A 10,496-nucleotide genomic window follows, 5' to 3' on the forward strand; every position below is an offset into this window, starting at 1 on the left:
GATATAAATTTATACCAAGAGGAAATAACTCCGAAAATCTAAAAATATTTAAGGACCTAAAGGTTTTAAAAAAAATCAATTTATTACTTCTTATTTAATATATTTTCTAATAATAACAATTATTACACTAATCACTTAACATTAATTGAAATATTTTAATTATTACGTTATAACATTAATTACAAGCAATATTATAATGTATAAAAAATAAATTTTAGACATGTTCACATTGTGTGTGATAAATTGACTCCCATAATAATTGAGAATCAAACGCATTGTTGTACGAAGTCCATTTTTATACACAATCACAAATACTCACGAAAGTAACATTTATTGTTTCTTTTAAATATACAAAAAGAAAAGAGGATATTTTATTTCCAGTTGCATACGAATAAAATTACAAATTTACAAATATCATTTAACACAGTGGTGATGAATTAAAAATTTGCTAAATTAATTATTCAAATAAAAGCATGTGATTTGTTTTGTTTTTCTTTATAATATAATAACTTAAAAAACATTTATTTACGCAATAAATTTTGCGTAATCTTCTTTATAAAAAAAAATGTCGTAATCGAGGAATATCGTTTCAAAAAAAAATTGGTGGAAGAGATGCATATCCAACTTATTATTGATAGATCGTTTAAATCGCGTACTGTTTAATAGTTCAACTATCGTCTGTAACTTCCTTTTATGAATTTAATGGCTTTTGCCATCAGTGGAGCTTTTGTTTTCTTTCCGATAGTAGAGGCTGAAAGAAATTTTTAAATTGAAAATTATCAATTTTATCATATAAGGATTATCATAAAACTTATCATAACTTCTTCAAAATTATTTTCATTATTTCAATTCAATTATTATTGAATTTTTAAATAAAATTCTTCTTTAAATCAATTATTTTCAATTATTTTTTGAAAAAGTTCAATTTGAGAATTTTCAAATCCATTTGTTTACGATTCAATTTTATTGAAATTTCAATTATTCGGAAATTCATCAATTAAATATAATATTAGAAAATAAAAACTTCGAATAATTTCAAAAAAAATGCCAGTATTTTTTTTTAAATTACTTCTACACAAATTTTAATTAAAAGAATGAAAAATTCAAATTTTTAAAGATTTTAATTTGAAACCTTTTCAAAATTCAATTATTTCTAAAAATTTACGTTATAATTATTTTAATATTCAATTATCATATAAAATTTCAACTAAACTTAATTTTTAAATCAATCTTTATTAGAAAAATCTACGAGAATTCAATTAATCAAATACAAACATAAGTAATTTACTAAATAATTGAATGTTATTAAAAATTTGTTAACAAATTTTTGAATAAATGAATTCTTTTGACGAATTTCATTAAAATGCGATGAGTTTCATTATTTAAAATTTATTTAATTTAATTTTTTTTTTAAATAATTGAAACTCTGCGATAACTTTTATTATTTATGATAATAACTGAATTACCAAAAGTGAATTTTATTATTTATGAAAAAAACTGAATTACTGCGAAGAAAATAAAAAATTTGCAAATAATTGAATTCCTGTGAAATTTTTATTATTTATGAAAATAATTAAATTCTTGAGTAGAGTTTCATTCAAATTTTTGTTAAATAATTGAATTTTCACGAAGAATCTTATTAAAATTGTATAAAATAATTAAATTCTCTTTACAAATTTTTTTAATGATTTCAATTTAATTATTATTTTCTACAAATTTTGACCAAAATTCTTCTTTAAATCAATTATTTTGAATAATTTTTGAAAAAGTTCTTTGAGAAATTTCAAATTTATTTGTTTATAATTAAATTTTACCAAATTACGATTATTTAGAAATTCTTCAATAAAATATATTTTAGAAAATAAAAACATAAAATAATTTTAAAAGAAATGGAATTTAAATTTAAAAAAAAAAATAATTCTACAGAATTGTTAATTAAAAGAAAGAAAAATTAAGATTTTCAAAAAATTAAATTTGAAACCGTTTCAAAATTCAATTATTTAAATACAAACATAAATAATTTATTGAATGTTTCTTAAAATTGAATTCTCATAAAGAATTTAATCAAAAAATTTTTGAAAATAATTAAATTCGTTCGACGAATTTTAATAAAATTTGATGAGTTTTATTATTTATGCAAATAACTGAGGTCCTGATAAGAATTTTAATATTTATTAAAATAATTGAATTCTTGCAAAGAATTTAAACAACATTTTGAAGAATAATTGCATTTTTCGATGAATTTATTAAAAATTTTATTAATAACAATTGAAATTCTGCGATAAGTTTCATTGTTTATAAAAATTGAATTTTTTTGAAGAATTTTCTTTATTTATAAAAATAATTGAATTCTTAAGAAGAATTTTCTTTATTTGTAAAAATAATTGAATTCTCACGAAGAATTTTATTTAATTACTAAAAATTAATTTTATTATTTATGAAAATAATTGAATCACTGCGAATTAAATAAAAAAATCGTAAATAATTGAATTCCTGTAAAATTTTTATTATTTATAAAAATAATTAAATTCTTGAGTAGAATTTTATTAAAAGTTTTGTTAAATAATTGAATTCTGTATGAAAATTTAATTAAAATAGTAAATATTGAAAATCATTGAATATTGAGAAAAATTTTTTGAAAATAATTGAAATTTTGTCAATAATTTTATTAAAATTTTTGAAAATAATTGAATTCTTTTGGAAAATTTAATTAAAACAATTACATATTAAAGAATATATGCTTATCATTATACTTACAAGATGCTTTTATTCGGGCTATTGGCGACGGTGGGCAAGTTGTTGAAGAATTGCTCTGAGTATTACCAGAAATTAGTTTTTTCTTAACTTCCGATGAAGTGATGGGCAAATCTCTCGCAGTTCCGTATTTGGCTTGCTTTCGCAATACATTTCGAGGTGGTTTAATGTGATCATCATACACCTGTATGGTCGACCTCACTGGTACAGATTTGTCCATTGCATGTTTCATATTTGCCGTAAAAGCTTTCAATTTTGCCTCTCTTTCGTCCAAGCAGCGCTGCAAAACAACAAATTTTCTTTTTTTTTTTTGTCACAAAGTTGCGTTTCGTGTTTAATTTTCAGAAAACCAATAAACTACCGTCTAGTATAAATTAAATTACATAAATTTACTTATTTACCATATACATATCTCGCCAAGATTCCATCTCTTCTCTCGATTGAGTTCTAAACTCGCGGCTACAATGAAATTTCCATAAGGGATCTGTGTCTTCGATAAGGTACGGATTAAAGTGTTCCAACATAAACAGTTGGTCAGGTGTTGCTCTTTCTAAAACTGGTTTTATTATGTAATATGGAACACCACCCGTAACTTCCAGAGCTGAAAAATATTTTTTTTTTTATTAGATAATTCATTTTAATTTAGTAGTTGATTTATTACAGTAATAATTATCATAGTTATGTCAAAATGTGACAAAGATCGAAAACATACCTTCAATATTATCTATTAATACTCTAATGCACAGTTCATACAAAGTTGGTATATTTGTCAAACTGCTTTTATTTCCAGAAAAGACTTTTGTTCTGAAATAAAGGAAATTTTTATGAATACATAAAAATCAATTCATCGAAATATTGATTATAAAATTATAATAAAAAAATTATTATAGAACCTTTGTGTTTTGCAGTATATTGCATCGGACAGAGCTCTGCATTCATCGATTTTTCGATTTACTGGAACTACGCTATGAGCTAGTGGCTTATAATTAGGACTAATTTCAGGTAAAGTTGATGCCAAGTCTATGCTTAATGGTTCAAGTTTGACATTTGATGACAAAAGTGACAATGGCTGTAAAAATTTATTTCAGTTAAACAAATTCTATTTATAATTTTATACAGGGCTCAAGTCAGTGAAAGTATTTAAAAATACGGCCTTTGAGGACTAAAAATGAAAAATTACGGACCATTTGCGGACAATAAGTCCAAGTCAAATTTATGAACTTTTCGTCTTTTCTCAATCAAATTACGGACTTTACGGACCTTTTTTTTTTAAAAAAAACGGACATTTAGCAAATTTACGGACCTAGTTCGAGCCCTGATTTATATCGCCAACGAATTGATGAAAAAAATGCTAACGAAATATATAAAAAATAATTTCTTACATTTAAATTAATATTGGATGCTTCAGTCTTAATTGTTATTGGTGGTGATATCTTAGCAGAAGTACAAGAAGTACCGGGTTCTACTTTAATTGGTTTTGGCGCAGATGAACTACTCGGATAGTTTCCTCGTTTACGTGAAGGCGGTGGCATCGTGCACATGCCAAGAGCTTCTGCAAAACTTGTACCTATAGAAACGTAAATTTTAGTATTATAACATTTCAACAGTATTTACAAAGATCAAAGTTTATAATTTATCGAAATAAATATAAATCTTCCAAAACTCTGAATGTTAATACAATTTACAAATTAAGAATTTGCAATTTGATAAATTGCTCACCTGATTGAGAATCAATGCCATCAATTTCCTCGCTATTTTCCTTCTTGATTTTCTTCTTTAATTTCTGATCTTTGTCATTTTCCTTACTATCGCTAGACTTGGACTTATCATCTCGCTTATGTTTCTTATCCTTTTCCTGCTCTACATCACTGCTCCTACTACGTTCTTTACTACTAGATGAACTATGTGAACTTTTTGACTTAGAAGAATGTTTACTAGAACTATGACTTTCTTTTTTACGCTTATCATCTTTCTTTGAATCTTTTGGTTTTGAACTTTCCCTCTCACCCTCGGATTTCGACTTGTGCTTTGTATCACTTTTTTCTTTGTTTCGTTTTTTCTCTTTATCACTTGTTTCTTTTCGCGAAGGTGTTTTATCACATGATGAATGATTACTTTTCTTTTTTGAAGTTCCTGATGTTTCAGTTCCTGTGTCAGACTCTGCGTTAGGCGATTCGGGCTCGGAAACTATTGGCGAATTAATAATAAGACGAGAATTATCCTCCTCGCTTTCGGAATCTGAATATCTCCTTTTCTTGTTAACCTCCTTGTCCCTTGTTGATTTTTCCTGTTTACGTTTTCTGTGATTGTCATTCATTTCGCATGATTCAGTACTACTGGAGACTTTACCGATGTCTGAGTCTGTTCGATTTTTATCCTTTGAATCGTGCCTTCTTTTTGTGTCTTGTTCTTTTGAAGTTCTTGATTTTTCATTATCGTATTCATGTTTTGATGAGTGCTTTCTATTTTCCTGCTTTTGTTCGTGATTTTTCGATTCTGTTTTTGAATGTCTCTCTTTATCGGAACTTTTATTACTTTTGCTAACTTCGGAATTAGTGTTGCTTTTTAGTGAATACTTTGAACTGTGCTCCGAAGATCCGTGTTTTGTTGATTTATTTACAGATTTTTCTTTTGATTCTTCATTATTATGCCTGGAAAAATTAAATTTTGTTAATAGATTCAAAATTTAATAATTTAATGAAACTTTTTAGGTTAAAAAATTGTTTTTTCACACACCTCGGCCTATTATTTTCAGAAGTGTTATCTGGACTGGGGGATTCTGGAGATTCACTGTAACTTTCTGGAGCGTCTGGCACACAAGCTTCGTCCTCTTCCTCAGGATCACTTGAGTCTTCATCAGCTACCATTGTCTTCCATTTACAAACCAAAGCCTTCGCTGCATTACCAACACCTCCATCGAATTTACGCAACGAATTTACTGTTCGTCCAACTCCCGTTTCCCTTAAATGCTGTACTGTGACCGGCAATTGATAAAGTTTGGATATGCAATACATCACCTGAAAATACGAATAAATTTAAATCTCCTTCAATATATATTTTTATTTTTGATAATAAGTATAAATGTAATTAATAAAATTTTTAAAGTGCATTTCCTTCTGAAATTTTTGAAACGATAGTTAAATACAAAAAAATCTTTCTTAGCAATATCTAAAGATAAGATAATTAAGAAATATTAATTCTTGTTGCTAACTTGGAAAAATTATTTTTGTCCTTTTTACACTTTTTCTTGTGTAATTATTTAAACATAGAATGATATAAGTAAATCAACATTTCTCTTTTACAAATATAATAATGTGGTTGTTTTAAGAGAACTTTTTTTTTATGAAGAGAAAGTAGAACAAGTTGTGGAGGTACATAGATTAGATATTCTTATTTTTACAACTAGTGCAGCAGATGGAAATTAGTTTTAAAAAAATACGAAATTTGAAAACTACACATTTCACCCTGTTACTTTTTCCATTGTATTAGAAAATCTTTCTAAACAAGTACACGAAAAAACTAAAAATCAATTTCAATATACATTAAATCCACCTGTTTTGTTAATCGAAAAAAAAATTAATTAAAATACAATATGTATAATCATATAAATCAAATTTTACAGTAATTAAAATCATTGAGTTACATTTTCAAACTACAATACAATCCTTACTTACAGTGCAATCTTTGTTCCATTTCTTTTTAAAATTCCCAAAAAAATACCCTTAAGACAAAAAAAGAAACCTATTTTTTATACTTCCCTTCTTGAAAATATTTTTCAAAGAGAAAAAAACGAAACTATTCAACAATGTGTAACAGATGGCTGTTGATAAAAAAATGTTACTATTTGTAGAAAAAAGAAAATCCTCCGCGAATGAATTCTCAGGGATGTAAAATTATTGTTTTTTGAATAAAAAATCTTTTTTTTTACCAATAATTTATTAATTTTCAATTACGTCATTTGTTTAATAAAAAAAAAATTGTAATTTTTTTTTTTTTTGAGGTTAGATGCATCCTTTAGGAAACAAATATAAAAATTTGTTATTTCAAACGATTGAGGGTGAGAAAATTAATTAATTACATACCCTTTCTTCGTTGTCGAAACATTTTTCTATACTCCGCTGATAATGCTGTACTTTTTCTATTACAGACATATTGCAAATGATGACAAAATTCAACTGTCAGTCAGCTGAGCTCATGAGCTGTAAAGAACTTAAATTAAGTTCATACGGTAGTTTAAAGACCGGCTTCTTTTTCTCCCGATTGCCAAATGCGTGCGCACGAGCACAAAAAAAATGTCCAATTCCAATACCGCAACTTTTAAAAATATTTCTCTGAAAAAAAACAAAAGGAGAGATAATAAGATAAAATGAAAAATTAACTTTACTAATTGGGATAGTAAAGAATAAAAACAGAACATTTTTCTACTAATGTGCTTTTAATTAAATACTATTAATTTATTATTGCATAAATTATGAAATAATTTCTATTTAAATAGACATACATAATTGTGAATTAAATTTATTTAGTGTGTTTGGCTTTACTAGACGGTGCTGGGAGTCGATACTTTTCCATTTCAACTTCAGCCTCCGCAAATGAAAATGCGGTGAAACAAAAGTATTCGGGAGTTTTGTACTCCTTATCCTTTGATGCACCGGGACCAACAGCTGATAAATTTATAGAAAATCAGTAATCGAATAGAATAAACAAAAATTTATTTTGATAAACAAACTTACGATGATTTGGCACCTTGACGCAATTTTCGCTCAGACCCTGTACATTTGGATTTACTGCAGAACTTCCATCACTTTTTTTCGTCGAAGACTGAGAACTGAAAACACGAGTGATAATTCTTCCCTGAAACAATTTATTTAAAATTAGAATTTGTCAATTATCGTAATAATAGTTTCTTTTATTTTTCATTTTGTAAATCATTTTTACTCGAACAAACTTGTTTTTAATTGTTCTTTAATTGTTACAATTTCAATAACTATTAACTTTGAATAAATGAATAAATTGAATAAATAAGAACGATATGAACAATAGACAATATGATAAAAATATTAGGTATAGGTTAGAAATATTAATATTGTTGTTATATAGAAAAAGAAAATTATTGACAGTTAATTATTTTGTAACTATTAAATAGCAATTTACATTTAGTAGTAAATTCTTAAAATTACTATAATTACCTGCGGAATTAAACGTACAGTGGCAGATTTAAACATTTTTAATTTTTAAAATAAGTAAACACAGACTTTTTCTGAAAAATGTTGCGCAAGAAATGAGAAAAACAACATTAAGCTTGGTTCACACGGCTCACACTTGTGTTGTGCTGTTGCAAGCTGCAACAAGACCTTTAGGAAATTTTAGGTAACAGCTGATTAAATTTATTATGGTCAATGATGGTATTTAATATGATTTATTTTTAATTTTTTCCAACTTTATAACAGTTTTATAAACTCTGAATAATTAGAATTTATCTTACAATCTACTCTGGTAAGTTTTGTTAAGAATTGCTCCTGTTATTTTCTGACTTTATTTATCATTTTTATCAATTAATAGCAGTTTTTGCAAACACAAATAAAATTTCAAGTTATAATTAATGGACTATATTTAAATAAAGTGTATTTTTATGTAAAAAAGGAATTTTTGCTATATTTAAGACTTGTGATTGATGGTGATTTTTTTTTCTTTTAAAAACAAGTGACTTTTTATTAATATTCTTTTACCAAATAAGAATTGATTTTTCTAATTTTTAGATATTCGCGAGAATTCAAAATGTCCCTGAGATATGTTTTCGAAAGATTTAATTATTATGCTCAACCGGAGGGTCATGATCCATTGAATAAACTTATGGGTATCTCTAAGTACTCGGTTGCGACTGGCACATTAATGGGAATGTCTGATATTATAATGAAATCTAAAACAAAAACTTTTTACGATTCAGCTCGTTGCCTTGGCTTTTGGATAATCCCTTTAACGGGGATGGGTTGTGCATTTGCATCAACAACCTATATGGCAACAAATTTAAGAGGAAAAGACGATCCCTTGAATTATGTAATAGGAGGTAAAGTACATTTATCAATTTCTCACTTTTATTAAGGTTTATTATTTGTCCGTGAATTTTATGTTTTCTATTTATTTCTGATCGAAATAGCTTGTGCAGCCGGAGGTGTATTAGGTCTTTGGAGTAAATGCTTTTTAACCACACTTTATGGAACTATCGTCTTAAGTATTTTTGCTGCTTGCAAAAAAGATTCAATAGAAAGTGATTGGCAGTTCTTCCCAACATCAGAAGATGGGACGATTGAAGGTGCGAATCGTGGTCCATTATTCCGAACAGAACGGTCGAAAGTGAAGACATACGAGAGAGGTTGGACAACATAAAGAAAATCTTGAATTATGTTCAGTGAAACAAAATTAGTTGATCTATTATGTGAACTGAATAATGTTCTAAATGTAATATATCAATAATTAATAATAATATTAATAATAAATGTACTTGAATTAATTTTTCTTTTTATTAATATAATTCAAAAGTTTGTTAAAATAATACTATAAATATATATAGATATATACAATTGTATATAATAGACAAAAGTAAAAAAAGGGTATAGTATAAAATTTTTCATGGTGATATTTCATGTTAAAGTCTCTCCTTTGGTCACCTGAAAATAATTATTAATTAATTTTAATAGATGAATTAATCAATTAATTAGATTTCTATGTATCATATGTGACGCGATCTGAAGAAAGGGACCTTAGAAGCAAATCATTTTAAGGTTGGGTTAGAGTTACTTTTTTCTTGTTTGAAAGTTTCTTTTTACTTATTTCGAATTAAAATCAGTGTTTATTAAATATTTTAGTTTTAATGAAGACTTAAACTTTAATGATTTATATTGACAGTTGATCCTTTTTTTGTATTTTCATTTAAAAAATTGCAAACATAACCTATAATTTTTTGCTTCTAAGGTCCCTTTCTTCAGATCGCGTCACATATACTTACACGTGCTTCCAAATATTCTATCCTACGCTCAAGAGTAGAGAGTTTTTCATTTAAAACTGCTAATCGTGATCTGCAGGACATATCTGGAGAGATTAAAAACTTTGTTTTCAAAACGACACATTGGGGGATAGTATTATTAAAATAAAGTTTAAATAAACTTACCGAAGGAGTTTAGAAAATCTGTTATTTTCTTAATACTGCCAGTTATGACTTCAATGTATTCCCTGTTTGCCCAGTCTTGTTGAATTTGTTTCTGAATTGCTTCTCGATGAGTAGACGACATTTTAATTTTAATTGCAGTGTTTCTGTAAAACAAAATTCGAATCATTGTTGCATAGTTCTAATTTATGGATAACGATGATTGTTAATTTTATTCATTTTATTTGCAAAGAAAATAAACCTTACCGAAAGAATTAACTATATAAAAATTACACTTTGTATTGTATTGCTAGAAAACAGCTGATTTACGTATAAACATACAGTGGATCGGAAAGAATTAACAAATAAATACACGCAATTATTGCTTCTTCGTCACTGTCATCGTAACGAAAGAACTAAGAAAAGTAAATAATTTCTAAACTGTTTTATACGAATTTATTGAACACACACATAAAAATAAAATTTACAAATTATTTTTCTCTGAGTGACACTGACAGCTTTCGTAAAATGTTCCATCCATAGAAAGAAAAGAGATAGAAAATAATTTGTCCAGTTTATTACCCAGTTTTCTTCCGAA

At 26.4% G+C, this 10,496-nt stretch overlaps 4 protein-coding genes across 4 annotated transcripts; 1 reads left to right on the forward strand and 3 right to left on the reverse strand.

Annotated features, from left to right (window-relative positions):
- Positions 1–79: 79 nt before the first annotated feature.
- Positions 80–7,029, reverse strand: LOC122508989 (transcription elongation factor B polypeptide 3). Its single transcript, XM_043622698.1, has 9 exons — positions 6,837–7,029; positions 5,491–5,771; positions 4,474–5,405; positions 4,137–4,321; positions 3,648–3,823; positions 3,467–3,558; positions 3,156–3,355; positions 2,758–3,034; positions 80–751 (listed from the first exon to the last, which is right to left on the reverse strand). Exons 1-9 carry the CDS (start codon positions 6,903–6,905, stop codon positions 672–674), a joined length of 2,292 nt encoding a protein of 763 aa, XP_043478633.1. The 5' UTR covers positions 6,906–7,029; the 3' UTR covers positions 80–671.
- A 141-nt stretch (positions 7,030–7,170) lies between these two features.
- LOC122508992 lies at positions 7,171–8,086 on the reverse strand. The gene is made up of 3 exons (XM_043622700.1): positions 7,944–8,086; positions 7,488–7,608; positions 7,171–7,418 (listed from the first exon to the last, which is right to left on the reverse strand). The coding sequence occupies exons 1-3, from the start codon at positions 7,977–7,979 to the stop codon at positions 7,273–7,275; spliced, it is 303 nt and encodes a 100-aa protein (XP_043478635.1). The 5' UTR covers positions 7,980–8,086; the 3' UTR covers positions 7,171–7,272.
- A 9-nt stretch (positions 8,087–8,095) lies between these two features.
- Positions 8,096–9,265, forward strand: LOC122508991 (NADH dehydrogenase [ubiquinone] 1 alpha subcomplex subunit 11). The gene is made up of 3 exons (XM_043622699.1): positions 8,096–8,250; positions 8,514–8,821; positions 8,912–9,265. Exons 2-3 carry the CDS (start codon positions 8,533–8,535, stop codon positions 9,139–9,141), a joined length of 519 nt encoding a protein of 172 aa, XP_043478634.1. The 5' UTR covers positions 8,096–8,250; positions 8,514–8,532; the 3' UTR covers positions 9,142–9,265.
- On the reverse strand, positions 9,262–10,446 carry LOC122508993 (probable protein BRICK1-B). Its single transcript, XM_043622701.1, has 4 exons — positions 10,166–10,446; positions 9,923–10,065; positions 9,761–9,843; positions 9,262–9,422 (listed from the first exon to the last, which is right to left on the reverse strand). The coding sequence occupies exons 2-4, from the start codon at positions 10,041–10,043 to the stop codon at positions 9,396–9,398; spliced, it is 231 nt and encodes a 76-aa protein (XP_043478636.1). The 5' UTR covers positions 10,044–10,065; positions 10,166–10,446; the 3' UTR covers positions 9,262–9,395.
- Between the last annotated feature and the right edge of the window lie 50 nt (positions 10,447–10,496).

Source organism: Leptopilina heterotoma, unplaced genomic scaffold (genome assembly GCF_015476425.1).
Source record: "Leptopilina heterotoma isolate Lh14 unplaced genomic scaffold, ASM1547642v1 Lhet_59, whole genome shotgun sequence".
NCBI classification, from domain to species: Eukaryota; Metazoa; Arthropoda; class Insecta; order Hymenoptera; family Figitidae; genus Leptopilina; species Leptopilina heterotoma.

Excerpts from the sequence above, each read along its gene's own strand:
- LOC122508989 (XM_043622698.1), bottom strand. The coding sequence starts at position 6,905 with ATGTCTGTAATAGAAAAAGTACAGCATTATCAGCGGAGTATAGAAAAA. Across the intron at positions 3,824-4,136 it reads CATCCAATATTAATTTAAAT|CCATTGTCACTTTTGTCATC; the intron begins GTAAGAAATTAT and ends AAATTTTTACAG. Across the intron at positions 3,035-3,155 it reads CTTGGCGAGATATGTATATG|CGCTGCTTGGACGAAAGAGA; the intron begins GTAAATAAGTAA and ends GTTGTTTTGCAG.
- LOC122508992 (XM_043622700.1), bottom strand. The coding sequence starts at position 7,979 with ATGTTTAAATCTGCCACTGTACGTTTAATTCCGCAG. Across the intron at positions 7,609-7,943 it reads CTGTACGTTTAATTCCGCAG|GGAAGAATTATCACTCGTGT; the intron begins GTAATTATAGTA and ends AAATTGTTTCAG. Across the intron at positions 7,419-7,487 it reads CGTCAAGGTGCCAAATCATC|CTGTTGGTCCCGGTGCATCA; the intron begins GTAAGTTTGTTT and ends TAAATTTATCAG.
- LOC122508991 (XM_043622699.1), top strand. The coding sequence starts at position 8,533 with ATGTCCCTGAGATATGTTTTCGAAAGATTTAATTATTATGCTCAACCG. Across the intron at positions 8,822-8,911 it reads CTTGAATTATGTAATAGGAG|CTTGTGCAGCCGGAGGTGTA; the intron begins GTAAAGTACATT and ends TGATCGAAATAG.
- LOC122508993 (XM_043622701.1), bottom strand. The coding sequence starts at position 10,043 with ATGTCGTCTACTCATCGAGAAGCAATTCAGAAACAAATTCAACAAGAC. Across the intron at positions 9,844-9,922 it reads AGATTTTCTAAACTCCTTCG|ATATGTCCTGCAGATCACGA; the intron begins GTAAGTTTATTT and ends TAATCTCTCCAG. Across the intron at positions 9,423-9,760 it reads TAGAATATTTGGAAGCACGT|GTGACCAAAGGAGAGACTTT; the intron begins GTAAGTATATGT and ends AATTATTTTCAG.